The 19024-nt window shown below is 37.7% G+C and overlaps 1 protein-coding gene and 1 long non-coding RNA gene across 2 annotated transcripts; one reads left to right on the forward strand and one right to left on the reverse strand.

The window, feature by feature from the left end:
• Positions 1–532: 532 nt before the first annotated feature.
• On the reverse strand, positions 533–1688 carry LOC145421846 (uncharacterized). Its single transcript, XR_013903204.1, has 2 exons — positions 1563–1688; positions 533–985 (listed from the first exon to the last, which is right to left on the reverse strand). It is a non-coding gene; the product is annotated as an uncharacterized LOC145421846 (long non-coding RNA).
• A 10154-nt stretch (positions 1689–11842) lies between these two features.
• LOC113010483 (tripartite motif-containing protein 16-like) lies at positions 11843–14708 on the forward strand. Its single transcript, XM_080292703.1, has one exon. The coding sequence runs from the start codon at positions 12581–12583 to the stop codon at positions 14237–14239; it is 1659 nt and encodes a 552-aa protein (XP_080148829.1). The 5' UTR covers positions 11843–12580; the 3' UTR covers positions 14240–14708.
• The last annotated feature ends 4316 nt before the right edge of the window (positions 14709–19024 follow it).

Consider the following 19024-nt stretch of genomic DNA (forward strand, 5'->3'; position numbering starts at 1 on the left):
GCTATTGCAATAAACTATAATCTAATTATCCACACCTAACAACTCTTGCACTTAATCTATAATAAAATGATGACAGAAAAATGTTATAGCCCTGCCTTTAGTAGCCTCACACAGCTCCTACTGTTTAGAATAGAATAGAATATAATTCAACTTTATTGTCATTGCACATGCACAGGTACAGGGCAACGAAATGCAGTTTGCATCCATCCAGAAGTGCTTTAGTGATATAGATATATTGCAGTAAATATTAGCAATAATATAGATATGTAAATATAGATATGTTTAAATAGATATGTTTAAATATAGATATGTTTCCTCCTCATGTCCTTACTAGGCATGTCTGGACAATGTTATATCATGAGTAATATTTTTTTTTAAATCCATCTAAATAAAACACACACATGCACACACACACAGTGACATTTTAGACCTTCTTCAGAATACTGTATATACTATGGGCATCATGGTGCTGATCCAGAATCCTTACATTATTATTTATTACTAGAGCTACAATAATAAAGCAATGAGGAGGCAAGGCAAGGCAAGGCAAGTTTATTTGTATAGCACAATTCAACAACAAGGTGATTCAAAGTGCTTTACAGAGACATTAGAAACAAGAACAAATAAAAAGCATGATTTAAAATTGAATAAAACAAGCAAATAAACTAACTAACTAATTAACAAACAAACAAACAACAGTATATAAAATCAAAACAGATAAAATCAGAACAGTAGATAAAATCAGTAGTTAAATGTAAGTTTTGAAATTTAAGCTTAAAGTGTGGATTTGGTGCTTTATTCAAATGCAGCTGAGAACAGGTGAGTCTTCAACCTGGATTTAAATAAACTGAGTGTTTCAGCTGATCTGAGGCTTTCTGGAAGTTTGTTCCAGATATAAGGAGCATAAAAGCTGAATGCAGCTTCTCCGTGTCTGGTTCTGACTCTGGGAACTGATAAAAGACCGGATCCAGATGACCTGAGGGATCTGGATGGGGAAGTAATAAATATGAAATAATGTCATTATGATGATTCCATTTGTTTCACTATCCACTCTGTGCAGGGCAAAGCTTATTACATTTTTAAACTGTAGAGATACAATAATTTTACTGCTGTAAAATCCAACTTTTGTCTTATTTAAAATATAAATCTAATATAATCTGCTTCTTAATGTATGTTCTTTAAAATACAGCGTGTGTGTTTTAATATATTATAATTATAATAATTATTATGTGGACATGCATATTAGATCGTTTTTTAGTGAAATATAATCCCTCCAGAAAGGCAGGAAAAGCCCGGAAACTTACTTTAAAACTAAATATGTTCCCTAAAACGGTGACAGAGCTACAGACCCATGACAGCCTTACACAGGTAGCCAGCAGCTGTGACCAGCACAACTTGTGCAGTTAATAAAAGGACAGGTAATGTTTGTCGCTCTGTTGCACACACAGCACGCTCGTTTGTTTCAGTTCGTCAGTTGCAACAAGACAGCTTACCAACGTGTACGTAATAAGCCAATACTCCTGGGTGCTATACACTACAGTGTGCGCTGTACACCTACTTACTGGGTTTGTCGCATCAGTCTGTGTCTCTGAGTTAACTTGTGTTTCTCATACAGCTCCGGACCGCTAAAAATGCGCGTGCTCTTTGTGAGCTCGTTCCCAGCTCGTAACCAGCGCGTTCTGTCGTCAAGGGCGATCATTGGTTAAATGTGATCATGTGACTGATGCAAGCCAGATCCTTTTATTTAGCAAAACTGTGATTAATAGTTAAATATTATTGTTGAGGGGCACAGACAGGACTCCGCACGCACGCACACAAAAGGATTTTTTTTTTTTAAAAAGTTGCCTCAACAAAAGGGCACTTTGGGCACCCATCAGGAAAGGGGCGGGTGCTCAAGCCCCTATAGCCCCCCCCCCCTCTGCACGTGCCTGAACAACAAAGGCATAAATATGATCATATCAATATTATCTACTGGGTCAGACTCATAGGATCAGGGATTAGAACTCCTTTTATCAGAGAGATGAAATCTACTTCCTGTACAGGGTTGTTTTGTGGGCTTACCGATCGACAGAAACTAGAGTCAATAAAAAAACTGGACATTGGCTCAATGTGTGTGTGGCACAGGGAAACAAGGACTGAGCGCTGTGTAGTCCCACATAAAGTCAGACACCTGGTCACCCTAGGTGGACCATGGCATGGTCTATATGGAGGATACAGACACTGCTGAAAACATGACTCTGTCTGGTTTAGATGATCAAATGTCTTTACTTTAGGAGGCTGTGGCTCAGAGTACATTCACATAATGCCTTTGAATAAATGTAAAAAGCTTGTTTTTCTCCTGCTTTGATTTCTTTGTCCAGGTAGAAATTCTGCTTTTTGCCTCTAAACTCTGAAACAGTTTGAAACAAAGTTTGGCGCTCTAATCCTCTCTGTGTTTGTCCTTTGGTCAGATGGTGATATTGAATGAAATATTCCAGTATTCAGTAGCTCAGCAGCTTTGTAACATGTGGTTTTGCACACTGTTCAAACCTCAGATGTTTGTGTAAACAAGTGTGGAGGACACAAACTCACGGGGGGAGGAACGACATTTACTGTTGATGTGTCTGACATTTAGTCTCCATGAGTTCTCATAAGACTGAAGAACTCTGTGATCTCTAACATGCAGCTGTATGTTTTGAAATCATGTGTCTCATTCTCTGGACTTTACTAGACAACGAGTGAAGAACATGTAACGAATATCATCTTTAAAGTGATGAATAATAACTCTGCCTCTGTGTCTTCATAAAAAGATCGTACTTCTGAAAGGTCAGAGGGCAGCATCCACTCTGGGTTTACACAGTTTTGCAGCTTTAGCTCTTCTGAAGTTCAGCACCTGCTTTTTCAACCAATCAGAAGCCAGTATTGTAGAGAGTTCATATTTCTTTTCATGCAATTGAATAATTTTGAATGTTTAGGTGAATATTTATATTTAGAGTATTTTCTCGATCAGTGTCTTCAGTCCTGACCCTGAGTGCGTACATTTAAAAATAAAGTGATATAACTTCTTTTACATTACTGTGAACTTCTTGTACAGTTTGACAGCTGATTGTTGTCGTGTTTTTATGGTTTATTTTATCCAGTTTGGCAAGCAATAACAAGATCCATTTTTAGTTACGTCCTGCTGCTTCTCCTGCTCTAGTAAAAAAAACCATAGGCTCACCCCAGTGCATGCTGGTCCTATACCAGTCTCTTTATTTATAGAAACAAAATGGCCCTACAGCTTTTACTGACTAATTTAACAAGGTAACATCAAACAAACAAAACATTGAAACAAATATTAACCTACAAATAAACTTGTAAATAAACCCCAAAATATAAGTAAACTAACAACAAACTTTAACTAATTTCAAAATAATAAAAAATAAGAACAAATAGCTCCAACAGAAGTTATTGGTGCAGACTGAAGCTTCTGTAAACTACTCAGTCATAGAATGATTACGATATTGAACTAAAACAAATGCCTGAATCCTAAATTATGGATATCCTATTGTGGTGATCTAAAATGTAACACTAAATGTGATTAAAACACTAAAACTCTGGACTCCGGGGCTGAACGACCGCGGGGATCACCAGCCCGAGGAAAACACAAAATACACATGACTCCGTGAGAAAGACAATTCATTCTTGAATGAAGACGTTGATCAGACACATTTAAAATGTAGCCAATTGAGTTTATTATTTAATTATTAAGGAAATAGAAAAGCGGAGGAATAGAAAAGGGGGGAGGGGTGGGGGTTAAAGAAGAGGGTAAAGGAAAGGGATAGAAAGGAGGAAAGAGAGGAGAGAGAACCCCAACTATGCCCTCTGAGCAAGCACTGGGTGCGACAGTGGATAGGAACAACTCCCTTTAAAGGAAGAAACCTATGACAGAACCAGGCTCTAGAGGGGCCAGTCAACTGTCGGGACTGGTTGGGGGGTGAGGGTGAAAGAGAGAGGGGGGGATGGGGCAGGTGTTAGGAGTTAAGGTGAAAATTACGATGCAACGGTGGAGGAGGAAGACGGGGTGACATCAGCAGAAGGAAAAGTAGAAAAAGTAGAAAAAGCAGGAGTGCTCTTTCTCCAGAAGAAGCGGAAGCGTTTTTTCTTCTTTTCCGTGATCTTTTCCACGAGCACTCTTTTCTCTAGGATGAGGGTTCGTAACTCATCAATTGTTTGTGTGTTTTCCTTCTCAAGTTTCCTGCATGTTGTCTCCACTTCTTCTAATTTGGCTTGTTTTTCTTCGAGCCTTTCTTTCAGTTCTTTACATTTGGCCTCCTGCATAAGCTTTGCCTCGTGCATCTCTGTATAACTGTGTTGTAATTTGTTGTGTGCGTCTTGTAGCTGCTGACTTCTCTCGAGTTCTTGAAGTGTACACTGCAGGTCTTTGTTTGTTTTCTCTACTTGCTGCTTTAACATCTGCACCTCAGTGTTTTTGCACTTCAAATTGTTGGAAAGTTTCTCCAGTTCTGTGTTTTTTCTCAGCATGTCACTGAGCTTACTCTGCATCTCTGAGCATTGTTTTTGCACTTTTTTCTTTTCCCCCTCCAGCTCAGTTGTTTTGGAGTTCAGTTGGTTATAACAGTCTTGCAGTTGTTGGTTTTTCCTCTCAAAGTCCTGGAGAATTTGTTTATCTTCTTTCTGCTTTATTTCCCATTGTTCTTTGTCTTGTAGGAAATCCTTATTTCTTTGCACTGTTTTATCAAGCTTTATTTTCAGCGCGGTGTATTTTTCCTCCACGCCTTCAAGCTTGGAGTCCGTTTCTTTCTGTTTAATTTCTAGTTGCTTTTTTTCTTGAAGCAACTCTTTATTTTTGTTCAGTGTTTTATCAAGCTTCGCCTGCAGTGCTTTGTACTTTCCCTCCATGCCTTGCAGTTTGCGCTGCTTTATGTCCATTTGTTCTTTTTCTTGGAGGAGTTCTTGATTTTTTTGCAGAGCTTCATCAAGCTTTATTTGCAAGGCTTCCTTGTGTTTCTCGCTGTCCTGAAGCTTGCAATCCATATCTTCCTTTTTCATGGTCTGTTGCGCTTTCTTTCGAAGAAACTCAACCCTTCCTTTCAGCACTTTTTCATTTATCTCAGTGCCTTGGAGTTTTATGACCAGTTGTTTCTTCTCTTGGAGGAGTTCTTGATTTTTTTGCAGAGCTTCATCCAGCTTTACTTGCAGCTCCTGAATCTTTTTTTCCCTCTCTTTCTCGTTTTTCTTCTGTTGGAGGATTTCTTCTGTTGGTTTTTCTTGTACTTTATTAAGCTTTGCTTGGAGCTCAAAGATCCTTCCCTGCATGTCTAGGAGTTCCATTTCTTTCTCCTTTATAATATCTTCCTTATCGAGAAGCTGTCTGAACAGTTTATCTGCTTCAGCGGTCCTTCTCTCACAGTGCTCTCTCAGTAATACGGAGATAATCTCCGTTCGTTGTTTAAAAAAACTTTCCCAGATGTAATTGGTGTACTCTGGCTGGGGCGGGTGTCGCGTATTGTGATTGTTCATGAGATTTTCCTCATGCATTTCTTCCAAGCACATCTTCTGCAGTTGCGTATCGTCTTCTCGATTGCAAAGAGGAGCGCTGGGCTTTACGTTTTCTCTTTTTTTCTGCTTTCTTGGAGACATGTTGGAATCTGTTAACAGTGACTCTGAAAAGGATCCAAAAAGGGCTTCTCTGGCGAACGTTCGTTTGAATGCTGCAAACATAAATGCTGCGAATAACGGACTAAAAGTTCTTGCGTCTCACCCCTATTTATAGGTTTTAGGATCAAAGGATCGAAGGATCACAGTGGTGGTAAGATTCTAAATGTGTGTGACATCACAGTTCCGTAAGCCAATGAGGTTGTCACATGACATTTGTGAGAGGGCATTCCTTACTTGGACAAATTATCAATAAGCTTTCAATACCAGTAACAATGGTGACAGTATAATTGACAATTATGTGTCCAGTATGTTGGCTGATTTGCTTTTACTTTTTGCATATGAAAATAAAAGCTGGGCTGATTTTAACACCATTACAAGAAGTGTTGTTAATTATTCTTTTTGAATCCTAATCAGGTTACCACAAATTGTCTTTTAATTTAGTAGAACTTGAAATGTTTGTCAGTGGATAAACAATTCATAATGCAAAGTCAGAAACATCAAGTTATTCTTAGTACTGCATACTTGCAATACATAAGTTGTCCTAACAGTCATGTAGGGCATCTGTAGTTCAGGGGGTCGGGAAGCTCATCTTGTAACTGGATGTAATATTAGCAGACAGAGGGTTTGATGTTGCAGAATCTTTGGAGTTGTACCATGCTGAATTGAAGAGCCCAACTTTCACCAAAGGAAAGAACTAACTGGCCCCTAGATTGCCCAATCAAATCTCTTAATGCCACCAGCCCTCCCCTACCTTCACTGTGTGCTCAGCTTGTAGAAAAGAGTTGAGTGTGGAAGAAATGGCAAAAATGTGGAGCTGAAAAGCTAAGAGAGAAAAAGAAATTATATATAAATCAACGTGTCAAATTAATGGACATGTTAGTTATTGGAGTTCTGGCTGCATTTTATATATCTATATTGTGTCCTTTTTATAATAAATAATAAAAAACATTATTTATCCTCACTGTATGAACATTGTTGGAGTCCTTGAAGTCTCATCATGTTGAAGTTACTCATGTGATGTGATGTTGTTATAATGATCCAGCTGGTGTGCAGCCATCATATTAGAGTTCTCTTTCTTCTTCTGATTTTATACCATTTTTCTGTGATGGTGTCACATTTACAGTGGTCGCAACAATTGCACCTATAGGACCCTGAAAAACTGGTGCACAGACTTCAGAGTCTAATAAGTGTCACCACTGTAACCACTGCATAATGCAAACCATGACACGAGTTTAGTCTTGGTGTGAAACTCATTTTGGTACATAGACACCAATCTGACCTTAAGTGGAACAGACCCATAAAACTAATGCGTAATAAATCTGTTAATAAATAAATCGAAATTCTCCCATAATCATTCTTTGGTAGGAAGTCATAAATAGGAGTTAAATTCAGACTCTGCACGGCTGGCTTCTCCTGTAACCCTGCATGTTTCTAAGGTTTGTTTTCTTTCTTTTTTTGTTGTTGTTCTTGTGCTTTTTGTCCTCAGGTGAGGTTTGAAGTGTCTGTGTGGTGCAGCTGGTCTGGTCTGTCCAGGCTGCACCACACAGACACTTCCAATCACCACACATCAAAGTACAAAGCGTATGACGTCATCACATTCTGTGTTAGGAAGTCACATTTAGGAGTTAAATTCATTGTTCATCATACTCAAGAAATCTTTCTGTTATCTTGATTAACTTATCCCAACATTGTCAATCAGACTAAGTGATCACATGACGCTAGTTATCAACTCTATAAGGTAAACCAGGGTTTCCCATTTTAGCTACTAGCCTGTTTACATGAAAGGGGTGGCGTTGGGGGCATCTGACCAATCACATAGAGAGCAGCAGAACAGCTGACTTTACAAAGAAAGATAAAACTATAAACATGAAAAGGTTAAACACTTGTATTAATAAAGTTCAAATAGGAACTAAAAGTTCTTTTGCTGAGCTCTGTTGATGTTTACCAGTCTGGGAGAAAATACAAGCATAAATACAAAAATGGCCGTGGATATACTGGGAAAAGCATGTCGAATGATGAGCAGTGATACAGGAGACCAAGAGGAATTGCTCAGATAAGATTAAATGCTTTCATGGACGAGGACATGCTAGGAACAAGCGTTGCAGACAAAAGGAAAAAAACGAGATTAATGTTTATAGAGGAATTCAAAATGTTGTGAAATTGTTCTGCAGACAAATGGGAAAAGTCAAAGAATGAAGTCGAATTTAAGAATCTAAACTGATTAGACTACTGATGCTCATCAATGGAAAGATCCTCCCACTATCCATGGCACAGCAGTCCAAAGGGATCTTTCAGGTACTAACGTATTAACGTCATTAATATTCGCTTGTCCTGCTGCAGACTTTTCTATCCAATCTAACAGTGAGAGCGAGCATGTGGTGCCCCACCCACTGGCTACAGGCCACATATTTCTGCAGATAAAGGCACCACCGTATTTGCCTTTATTCCGATGAAATGTCCTCTAAAGGACGCCCACACAATTGATGAGAAGTCAGAGACCAGATGCCGATATTGTAATTCCATTAGAAAAAAGGCTGCACTTAAGTAGGGAAGATATGTGTAGGGCTTTTAAGGCCATTGCAGTCCCAAATGGAGGCAGATGGGGTATGTGAAGTTCAATATCTGTGGGCTGAGCACCCTGATACCACAACTCAAGATTTCTGTTTCCGCGTTATCAAAGGTAGCCGGTCAGAATATTCTGGATAATCCTTCATAATTGATCAGAATTTGCCAAATAGACTTAACATGGTGTTAAGTCTGTCACATCATTTATGAAAGTCAAAGGTTAAAGTGTGATTTTCATCAAGAAGAACTTGAAAAGAGAAACTACATGACTATGACTCGACATTAGGCACAGACAGGAATGCTCAAGCGGTATTAGCTGTTTGAAGGTACATTTGGAAAATGTTGAACGTAGTGCACAACAAGCACCTTATTTCCTCCACAGAAGGTTGATAATTAACCTTTAACCTCCGTCACTGTGATGTGTGAATACTTCTGCTACTTTACGAACTATTGTAATCATAAAACACTTTTAAAATCTGTATACTCCAATGATTTAAAAACAATAATACAGCAAACATTTAAAACCAATCTCATGACCAAGGGCGCTGCTGGCTTCAGGACCATGCAATAATCCATGTGTGGTTTGTATTTGTATTATAATACAGTCTGTAAGAAAGCCTTTTGTTATATTATTGAGAATATTGATCAACTAATTGTGATGGTGATGGTGCTCATCCGTCTTTCATCAGTCACTGCATTTTAACACAGTTTGCTCACCGTACATTCCAGTTTCTGGTCACTGAAACCAGTCAGACCTGAGCTCCTGGGGGCCTCCCTCAGGTGAATGTTGTTTTTTAAACTTCGTACCACTTACAAAACTTCCCCAGCAGAACAATTGGTTTCAGGTTTATTCCTGTAAAGAGTCTGTACATGATAGATAGTTGTTGTTGTTTTTTAAATATCGGACACATAATCAGGAAAACACAAAAGGGAAACATTTGTCTTCTTTCTTTTTCATTTTCCCAGCACTAGTTTATTACATCACAGCTTAAAACACTGATTCCAGTATTCAACTAGTTATACATCATTTCCATCCCTTCTTCTTACTGTGTTGAGCCATCAGAGATGCTTCATATTTGCATGTTTTACAGGATTGTCTGCCTGGAGTCTGTCGTCATTGTGCTTAAATAGTAGTTTTGACTTTTCATATAAATGTCAGGATAGGCAGCATCTTCTTTAACTAGTTCAAGCTGCCAAAATTAATCCAGAATTAAATTTTAATCCTCATAAAAGGCTGAAAATAATTGTTCTGAATCCAAAACAGTTAGATGTAGTTTGTTAATTTCCCTCGTTTTGTTATTACCCTAGAGTAGCTTTGGTGTATCTTTTCTCTCTCAGTTAATATTTATTATAAACATCCATCATAACAGCATATATGCAATTACTGGTCACTTTGTTAGGTACACCTTGTTTATAGCAGGTATGACCCCTGTTGCTGACAGAACTGCGTCATGAAGTCATGTTCATTAATTGTTGACTTGAATCTGCCGTTCCACCTCATCCCAAAGATGCTCTATTGGAGTACAGTGAACTCATCTTCATGTTCAAGAAACCAGTTTGAGATGATTTGAGATGATTTTGAGATGGAGTGGTAAAGTCTATGTTTTTAGGGGAAATCACTGAAAAAGAAATCATTGTAGCAGAATCTAAAAACAAGACATCCATGATGGGTTAGACATGGTCATCGTAAAAAAGACCTTGGATTGTATAATCAAACCTCTCTGTTATATTTTTAATCTCTCATTTTATTCGGCTGTATTTCCTGACCGAATGAAAGTGGTAAAAGTTATCCCTCTTCATAAATCGGGAGACAGACATAGTTTTAATAATTATAGACCAATATCATTGCTATCACAGTTTTCTAAAGTGCTTGAAAAACTCTTTGCACAAAGATTTGATAGTTTCATTGAAAAACATCAACTGTTAAGCGAAAGTCAGTACGGATTTCGACGGAACAGATCAACAGCAATAGCATTAATGAATACTATTGAAGACATTTCATCAGCAACACATCATAATAAATATACTATTCATTGATTTAAGAAAAGCTTTTGACACTCTGCAACACTCCATCTTGATTTCTAAGTTAAGAACTTATGGTGTGAGAGGAATAGTATTGAACTGGTTAAGCAGCTATTTACATAATAGGTTTCAGTATGTGCAGTGTTTAGGCAATTCATCTGATAGAATGAAAATAGAATGTGGGGTCCCTCAAGGTTCTGTTTTAGGACCAAAACTTTTTAATTTATATATAAATGACATTTGTGATGTGTCAAAAATGTTGAATTTTGTTTTGTTTGCAGACGATACAAATTTTTATTGTTCCGGAGAGAACTTGAAAGAATTGGCTAAAATTATGGTTATTGAAATGAAAAAAATGAAAAAATGGTTTGATGTAAATGAGTTATCACTGAATTTGGAAAAAACAAAGTTTATGATATTCGGAAACCGTGTAAAGGAGGAAGAGATAGTATTATCTATAGAGGGAGTATTAATTGAAAGAGTGACATAATTCCGTTTTCTGGGTGTAATAGTGGATGACAAGTTAACATGGAAATCACATATTGAACATGTTAAAAAAAAGTTGGCTAAAAGTATTTATATCCTGGGTAATGTTAGATATATATTAGATTACAAGACAATGACAATATTATATTTTTCATTGTTTCTACCCTATCTGAGCTATTGTGTTGAAGTATGGGGGAATACATACGTGACTAATATGAAACCATTATATTTATTACAGAAGAGAGCGATTCGAATTACGCATATTGTTAAATATAGAGAACACACTAATAATTTGTTTATAAAATCGAAATTGTTAAAACTAGAAGACATAGTGAAATTACAGACTTTAACTATTATGTTTAGGGCGAAAAATAAAACACTACCTCTTAAGTTACAAAGTTTATTTGTATTGTGTTCAGAAAATGGGAACGGCAGAAGGAAGTTTTATTTTAAGCACCTGTTTGCTCGAACCACACAAAGGCAAATGTGTCCAACAGTCATCGGCATAAGAAACTGGAATTCTCTCAGTGATCATCTTAAGTGTTGTATAAATGTTTCTCAATTTAAAATCTGCTATAAGAATAAAATGATAAACCAATATGAAGAAGTTGAAAAGAATAGAATTTAATTGCAGAAAAATGATCTTTTAGTTTGATATTTAGTGGTATTGCTCATTGTTGAGTATATTGTTCTGTTTGCTTTGTTTTGTTATGTGCAGAAAATTGTCATAGTGTAATTTTGGTTGCCTACTTGTATTACCACAGATAGGGGGCAGGTATCAATAAGAATTTATTCTTCTTCCTGCTCCTTTTCTTGCATGGAAACAGTGTTACTTTAATTGAAAGGAAGGTTGTGTATGGGAATGCATTACTGCTGTACCATGTGTGAAACAAAAAAAAAATTGTTTGCACCTGTAATAAATAATCAAATATATCAAATTATCATCAATATTTAAATAAATGAACCATCGCACCAAACAAAACAACAATTCAACAGACAGTTCTATAAAACTGTGGATGATTCAAAGTGCTGCTATAACTGCACAACAAAACTGCAGTGAGAAAAGCTTTGGATGTTCAGTTTAGTTATAATGACAGTTAAACAACTAAAATACTCGATTAAGTAGGTGAGAAAAAGTTACATTTACTGGATCAGTTTAAGACCAAAATACATTTGAATGAATTACTGACATGGACACTTTGTGAAAAATTACTAAACAGTTCAGGCAAAATTTTACTAAAACCTTGAATTAAACTTGAAAGTTTTCATTTAAATTCCACTGTGACTGTGTACACAGGAAAAACTACAAAATAATGTGTTTGTTTGTTTTGTAAACACTGTGGAGCGATCTGCATTTGTTGTTGCTAAATTTAAATATTTGTTACTATTTAATGATCATAATCTCATTTGAACATAGGTTTGATTTAGTGGAGTCAGTTGTTCCCATGCATCATTCTGTAAGTGTGAGAATGAACTAAGATTAGAAAATGTCAAAATATATAGTTTGATTTATTTTTATTCATCACAGCATCCTAAACTTTGCTGAACTTTTTGAAATATAAAATGAACTCACTGAGTGTTGACTGTCAAATTTCAAAGCACCAAGTAAAGATAAACTATTAAACTTTAACTGGGTTAGACTTGTTACTGCATGATGTAATCACACATACCACACCCTGCATCATGTGATTGGCTCTTGGTCGCTCTGTAAGAATATATCTCCCTTCACAGATGTGTCTGTATCAGGATGGGTCTAAAGGTGAACAAGAGCAGAGATCTGTTTCCCTTCAGAGCACAGAGGTTGTTTCTGTTCAGAGGAAGTGAAACTGTCTGACAGTCACTGAGAGACGGTGAAACGGCACAGCACATGAATCAAATGGATCAAACAAAAATCTGCTGTTCAGTCTGCTTGGAGCTACTGAAGGATCCAGTGACTATTCCCTGTGGACACAGCTACTGCATGAACTGTATTAAAAGCTTCTGGGATGAAGAGGAAAAGAAGAAAATCTACAGCTGCCCTCAGTGCAGACAGACTTTCACAGCAAGGCCTGTCCTGGTGAAAAACACCATGTTAGCAGATTTAGTGGAGGAGCTGAAGAAGACTGGACTCAAAGCTGCTCCTGCTGATCACTGCTATGCTGGACCTGAAGATGTGGCCTGTGATTTCTGCACTGGAAGAAAAATGAAAGCCTTCAAGTCCTGTTTAGTCTGTCTGGCATCTTACTGTGAGAAACACCTTCAGCCTCATTATGATGTGGCTCCATTAAAGAAACACAAGCTGGTGGAGCCCTCCAAGAAGCTCCAGGAGAACATCTGCTCTCGTCATGATGAGGTGATGAAGATGTTCTGCCGTACTGATCAGCAGAGTATCTGTTATCTCTGCCCTGTGGATGAACATAAAGGCCACGACACAGTCTCAGCTGCAGCAGAAAGGACTGAGAGGCAGAGAGAGCTGGAGGTGAGTCGACAAAACATCCAGCAGAGAATCCAGGACACAGAGAAAGATGTGAAGCTGCTTCAACAGGAGGTGGAGGCCATCAATCAGTCTGCTGATCAAACAGTGGAGCACAGTGAGAAGATCTTCACTGAGCTGATCCATCTCATCCAGAAAAGAAGCTCTGATGTGAAGCAGCAGATCAGATCCCAGCAGGAAACTGAAGTGAGTCGAGTCAAAGAGCTTCAGGAGAAGCTGGAGCAGGAGATCACTGAGCTGAAGAGGAAAGATGCTGAGCTGAAGCAGCTCTCACACACAGAGGATCACATCCAGTTTCTACACAACTACCCCTCACTGTCAGCACTCAGTGAGTCTACAGACTCATCCAGCATCAATATCCGTCCTCTGAGCTACTTTGAGGATGTGACAGCAGCTGTGTCAGAGGTCAGAGATAAACTACAGGACATTCTGAGAGAGGAATGGACAAACATCTCACTGACAGTCACTGAAGTGGATGTTTTACTGTCAGATCCACCAGAGCCAAAGACCAGAGCTGGATTCTTAAAATATTCATGTGAAATCACACTGGATCCAAACACAGCAAACAAACTGCTGTTATTATCAGAGGGGAACAGAAAAGCAACATTAATGAATCAACAACAGTCTTATTCTGATCATCCAGACAGATTCACTTGGTTGTTTCAGGTTCTGAGTAGAGAGAGTCTGACTGGACGTTGTTACTGGGAGGTGGAGTGGAGAGGGGGAGGAGTTTATGTAGCAGTCGCATACAAGAATATCAGCAGAAAAGGGATTAAATGTAAATTTGGACATAATGACAAATCTTGGTCATTAGATTGTAACAACAACAGTTTTACATGTTGGTACAACAACATCAAAACTCGTGTCTCAGGTCCTCGTTCCTCCAGAGTAGGAGTGTACCTGGATCACAGAGCAGGTATTTTGTCCTTCTACAGCGTCTCTGAAACCATGACTCTCCTCCACAGAGTCCAGACCACATTCACTCAGCCGCTCTATGCTGGACTTTGGGTTTACTATGTTGGAGCCACAGCTGAGTTGATTAAAGTGAAATAGACTGAAGTCTTTCATATTGTGGGTTTAAATCTGTATTTTAGTTTCATTTTATTTGCTCTCCATCATTTCTGCACAGAGATCAGCTGTCAGTCAAACATTATGGGTGGTACCTCCACATCTTCTAGTTGTTCTCTTGATGTTTCTGAGTTTTTAAAGGAGATCTTTCCTGTGACTGTTTATGGAGGCTATCACTGCTCATCATCATTTTGATTTACTAAAATATTTCTCCACATGAAAATGTAAACTTCTCTATCCTCTAAATGTTTCTGGAATATTTGTCTTGAAAAATGTCGACATTTCTCTTTATGAGTATGGCAGACCATGTGTGTGTGTTTGTGTTTGTTTTTGTCAAAATCATCAAACAAATGAGGAAAAACTGTGATTTTAATGAATGAATTCATATATTGTGTTGATGTTTTATTGTGTGAATAAACTGGAAGGTTTGACTATAAATCAAACTTTGAACAAAGTCTTTTCTTCTGTCGTCATTCCAGGATCTCACTCAAATCTGATGCAGAAAATATGAAACTAATCTGAGAGAATAACTGAAGCAGTTTTCCTCCTGAAGCATCACAAAGTTCAGAGTTCATGTTTAGAGCAGAAGATTCAGCAGTCGCTCTGTGACCTTTCAACTTTCTTCACTAAAACAGCTTCATTACAGAGAAACAAGTCACATTTTCTTGATGTTCTTAAGTCCTTTAAAATGTGTTTAATGGTCCTTGAATGCAGCATCAGTGTGGCAGGTTTAAAAGGTCACTTTCTGTTGTGTTCAAAGATTTCCTTCAGATATGGTCTTTAATCAGTAAAGCCAGTGATACAGCAGTGTCATTAGCTGTGTTATTGGCACCAGGCTGTGTTTATGTATGTATTTAATTCTGTCTGAGGATGTCTTCAGCATGAAATGATCATTTGCTCAGCTGCTGTGTCTCAAACGACTCCTACAGTCTTTGCTTATGTGACCAACTTTTAAACAACCAAAACAAATTCCCCTTTCCTTGATAAAAGTCAACTTATCCCGATGCATTTTAGCTTTAAACTGCTTACAATTCTCTAGTAAATGATTGCTGTGTGAACAAAACAAACAACTATGCAGAACAGTGGAATTTGTTCTGCTTCCAGTTGATTGAGTTTTGACTCCTGGAACTGTACTGACATTAGTGGCAAAACTACTTCCCTTTTTTCTTTGCTTGGTGGAACTTGAAACTTTAAAGCTGTTTCCAGATTGTGAGTCTTGGATGTTGCCAAACACTGGATCTTATGCTACTTTCACCTGTTTTATTATGAAGGCAACCAGATCAGTGAACACTGCTCTGTGACCATTTTGTTCCTGCAATTCATAGGCAACAACTCTCCATTTTTCACTCAATTTGTATGGAAGTTTCATAACAATCATTCTCTTGAAGTGTCTGTGTGGTGCAGCTGGTCTGGTCTGTCCAGGCTGCACCACACAGACACTTCCAATCACCACACATCAAAGTACAAAGCGTATGACGTCATCACATTCTGTGTTAGGAAGTCACATTTAGGAGTTAAATTCATTGTTCATCATACTCAAGAAATCTTTCTGTTATCTTGATTAACTTATCCCAACATTGTCAATCAGACTAAGTGATCACATGACGCTAGTTATCAACTCTATAAGGTAAACCAGGGTTTCCCATTTTAGCTACTAGCCTGTTTACATGAAAGGGGTGGCGTTGGGGGCATTTGACCAATCACATAGAGAGCAGCAGAACAGCTGACTTTACAAAGAAAGATAAAACTATAAACATGAACAGGTTAAACACTTGTATTAATAAAGTTCAAATAGGAACTAAAAGTTCTTTTGCTGAGCTCTGTTGATGTTTACCAGTCTGGGAGAAAATACAAGCATAAATACAAAAATGGCCGTGGATATACTGGGAAAAGCATGTCGAATGATGAGCAGTGATACAGGAGACCAAGAGGAATTGCTCAGATAAGATTAAATGCTGTCATGGACGAGGACATGCTAGGGACAAGCGTTGCAGACAAAAGGAAAAAAACGAGATTAATGTTTATAGAGGAATTCAAAATGTTGTGAAATTGTTCTGCAGACAAATGGGAAAAGTCAAAGAATGAAGTTGAATTTAAGAATCTAAACTGATTAGACTACTGATGCTCATCAATGGAAAGATCCTCCCACTATCCATGGCACAGCAGTCCAAAGGGATCTTTCAGGTACTAACGTATTAACGTCATTAATATTCGCTCGTCCTGCTGCAGACTTTTCTATCCAATCTAACAGTGAGAGCGAGCATGTGGTGCCCCACCCACTGGCTACAGGCCACATATTTCTGCAGATAAAGGCACCACCGTATTTGCCTTTATTCCGATGAAATGTCCTCTAAAGGACGCCCACACAATTGATGAGAAGTCAGAGACCAGATGCCGATATTGTAATTCCATTAGAAAAAAGGCTGCACTTAAGTAGGGAAGATATGTGTAGGGCTTTTAAGGCCATTGCAGTCCCAAATGGAGGCAGATGGGGTATGTGAAGTTCAATATCTGTGGGCTGAGCACCCTGATACCACAACTCAAGATTTCTGTTTCCGCGTTATCAAAGGTAGCCGGTCAGAATATTCTGGATAATCCTTCATAATTGATCAGAATTTGCCAAATAGACTTAACATGGTGTTACGTCTGTCACATCATTTATGAAAGTCAAAGGTTAAAGTGTGATTTTCATCAAGAAGAACTTGAAAAGAGAAACTACATGACTATGACTCGACATTAGGCACAGACAGGAATGCTCAAGCGGTATTAGCTGTTTGAAGGTACATTAGGAAAATGTTGAACGTAGTGCACAACAAGCACCTTATTTCCTCCACAGAAGGTTGATAATTAACCTTTAACCTCCGTCACTGTGATGTGTGAATACTTCTGCTACTTTACGAACTATTGTAATCATAAAACACTTTTAAAATCTGTATACTCCAATGATTTAAAAACAATAATACAGCAAACATTTAAAACCAATCTCATGACCAAGGGCGCTGCTGGCTTCAGGACCATGCAATAATCCATGTGTGGTTTGTATTTGTATTATAATACAGTCTGTAAGAAAGCCTTTTGTTATATTATTGAGAATATTGATCAACTAATTGTGATGGTGATGGTGCTCATCCGTCTTTTATCAGTCACTGCATTTTAACACAGTTTGCTCACCGTACATTCCAGTTTCTGGTCGCTGAAACCAGTCAGACCTGAGCTCCTGGGAGCCTCCCTCAGGTGAATGGTGGTTTTTAAACTTCGTACCGCTTACAAAACTTCCCCAGCAGAACAATTGGTTTCAGGTTTATTCCTGTTAAGAGTTTGTACATGATAGATAGTTGTTGTTGTTTTTTAAATATCGGACACATAATCAGGAAAACACAAAAGGGAAACATTTGTCTTCTTTCTTTTTCATTTTCCCAGCACTAGTTTATTACATCACAGCTTAAAACACTGATTCCAGTATTCAACTAGTTATACATCATTTCCATCCCTTCTTCTTACTGTGTTGAGCCATCAGAGATGCTTCATATTTGCATGTTTTACAGGATTGTCTGCCTGGAGTCTGTCGTCATTATGCTTAAATAGTAGTTTTGACTTTTCATATAAATGTCAGGATAGGCAGCATCTTCTTTAACTAGTTCAAGCTGCCAAAATTAATCCAGAATTAAATTTTAATCCTCATAAAAGGCTGAAAATAATTGTTCTGAATCCAAAACAGTTAGATGTAGTTTGTTAATTTCCCTCATTTTTTTATTACCCTAGAGTAGCGTTGGTGTATCTTTTCTCTCTCAGTTAATATTTATTATAAACATTCATCATAACAGCATATATGCAATTACTGGTCACTTTGTTAGGTACACCTTGTTGCTGACAGAACTGCGTCATGAAGTCATGTTCATTAATTGTTGACTTGAATCTGCCGTTCCACCTCATCCCAAAGATGCTCTATTGGAGTACAGTGAACTCATCTTCATGTTCAAGAAACCAGTTTGAGATGATTTGAGATGATTTTGAGATGGAGTGGTAAAGTCTATGTTTTTAGGGGAAATCACTGAAAAAGAAATCATTGTAGCAGAATCTAAAAACAAGACATCCATGATGGGTTAGACATGGTCATCGTAAAAAAGACCTTGGATTGTATAATCAAACCTCTATGTTATATTTTTAATCTCTCATTTTATTCGGCTGTATTTCCTGACCGAATGAAAGTGGTAAAAGTTATCCCACTTTATAAATCGGGAGACAGACATAGTTTTAATAATTATAGACCAGTATCATTGCTATCACAGTTTTCTAAAGTGCTTGAAAAACTCTTTGCACAAAGATTTGATAGTTTCATTGAAAAACATCAACTGTTAAGCGAAAGTCAGTACGGATTTCGACGGAACAGATCAACAGCAATAGCATTAATGAGTACTATTGAAGACATTTCATCAGCAACACATCATAATAAATATACTATTCATTGATTTAAGAAAAGCTTTTGACACTCTGCAACACTCCATCTTGATTTCTAAGTTAAGAACTTATGGTGTGAGAGGAATAGTATTGAACTGGTTAAGCAGCTATTTACATAATAGGTTTCAGTATGTGCAGTGTTTAGGCAATTCATCTGATAGAATGAAAATAGAATGTGGGGTCCCTCAAGGTTCTGTTTTAGGACCAAAACTTTTTAATTTATATATAAATGACATTTGTGATGTGTCAAAAATGTTGAATTTTGTTTTGTTTGCAGACGATACAAATTTTTATTGTTCCGGAGAGAACTTG

This window comes from Astatotilapia calliptera, chromosome 18 (assembly GCF_964374335.1).
Source record: "Astatotilapia calliptera chromosome 18, fAstCal68.1, whole genome shotgun sequence".
Classification (NCBI taxonomy): domain Eukaryota; kingdom Metazoa; phylum Chordata; class Actinopteri; order Cichliformes; family Cichlidae; genus Astatotilapia; species Astatotilapia calliptera.

Excerpts from the sequence above, each read along its gene's own strand:
- LOC113010483 (XM_080292703.1), top strand. The coding sequence starts at position 12,581 with ATGAATCAAATGGATCAAACAAAAATCTGCTGTTCAGTCTGCTTGGAG.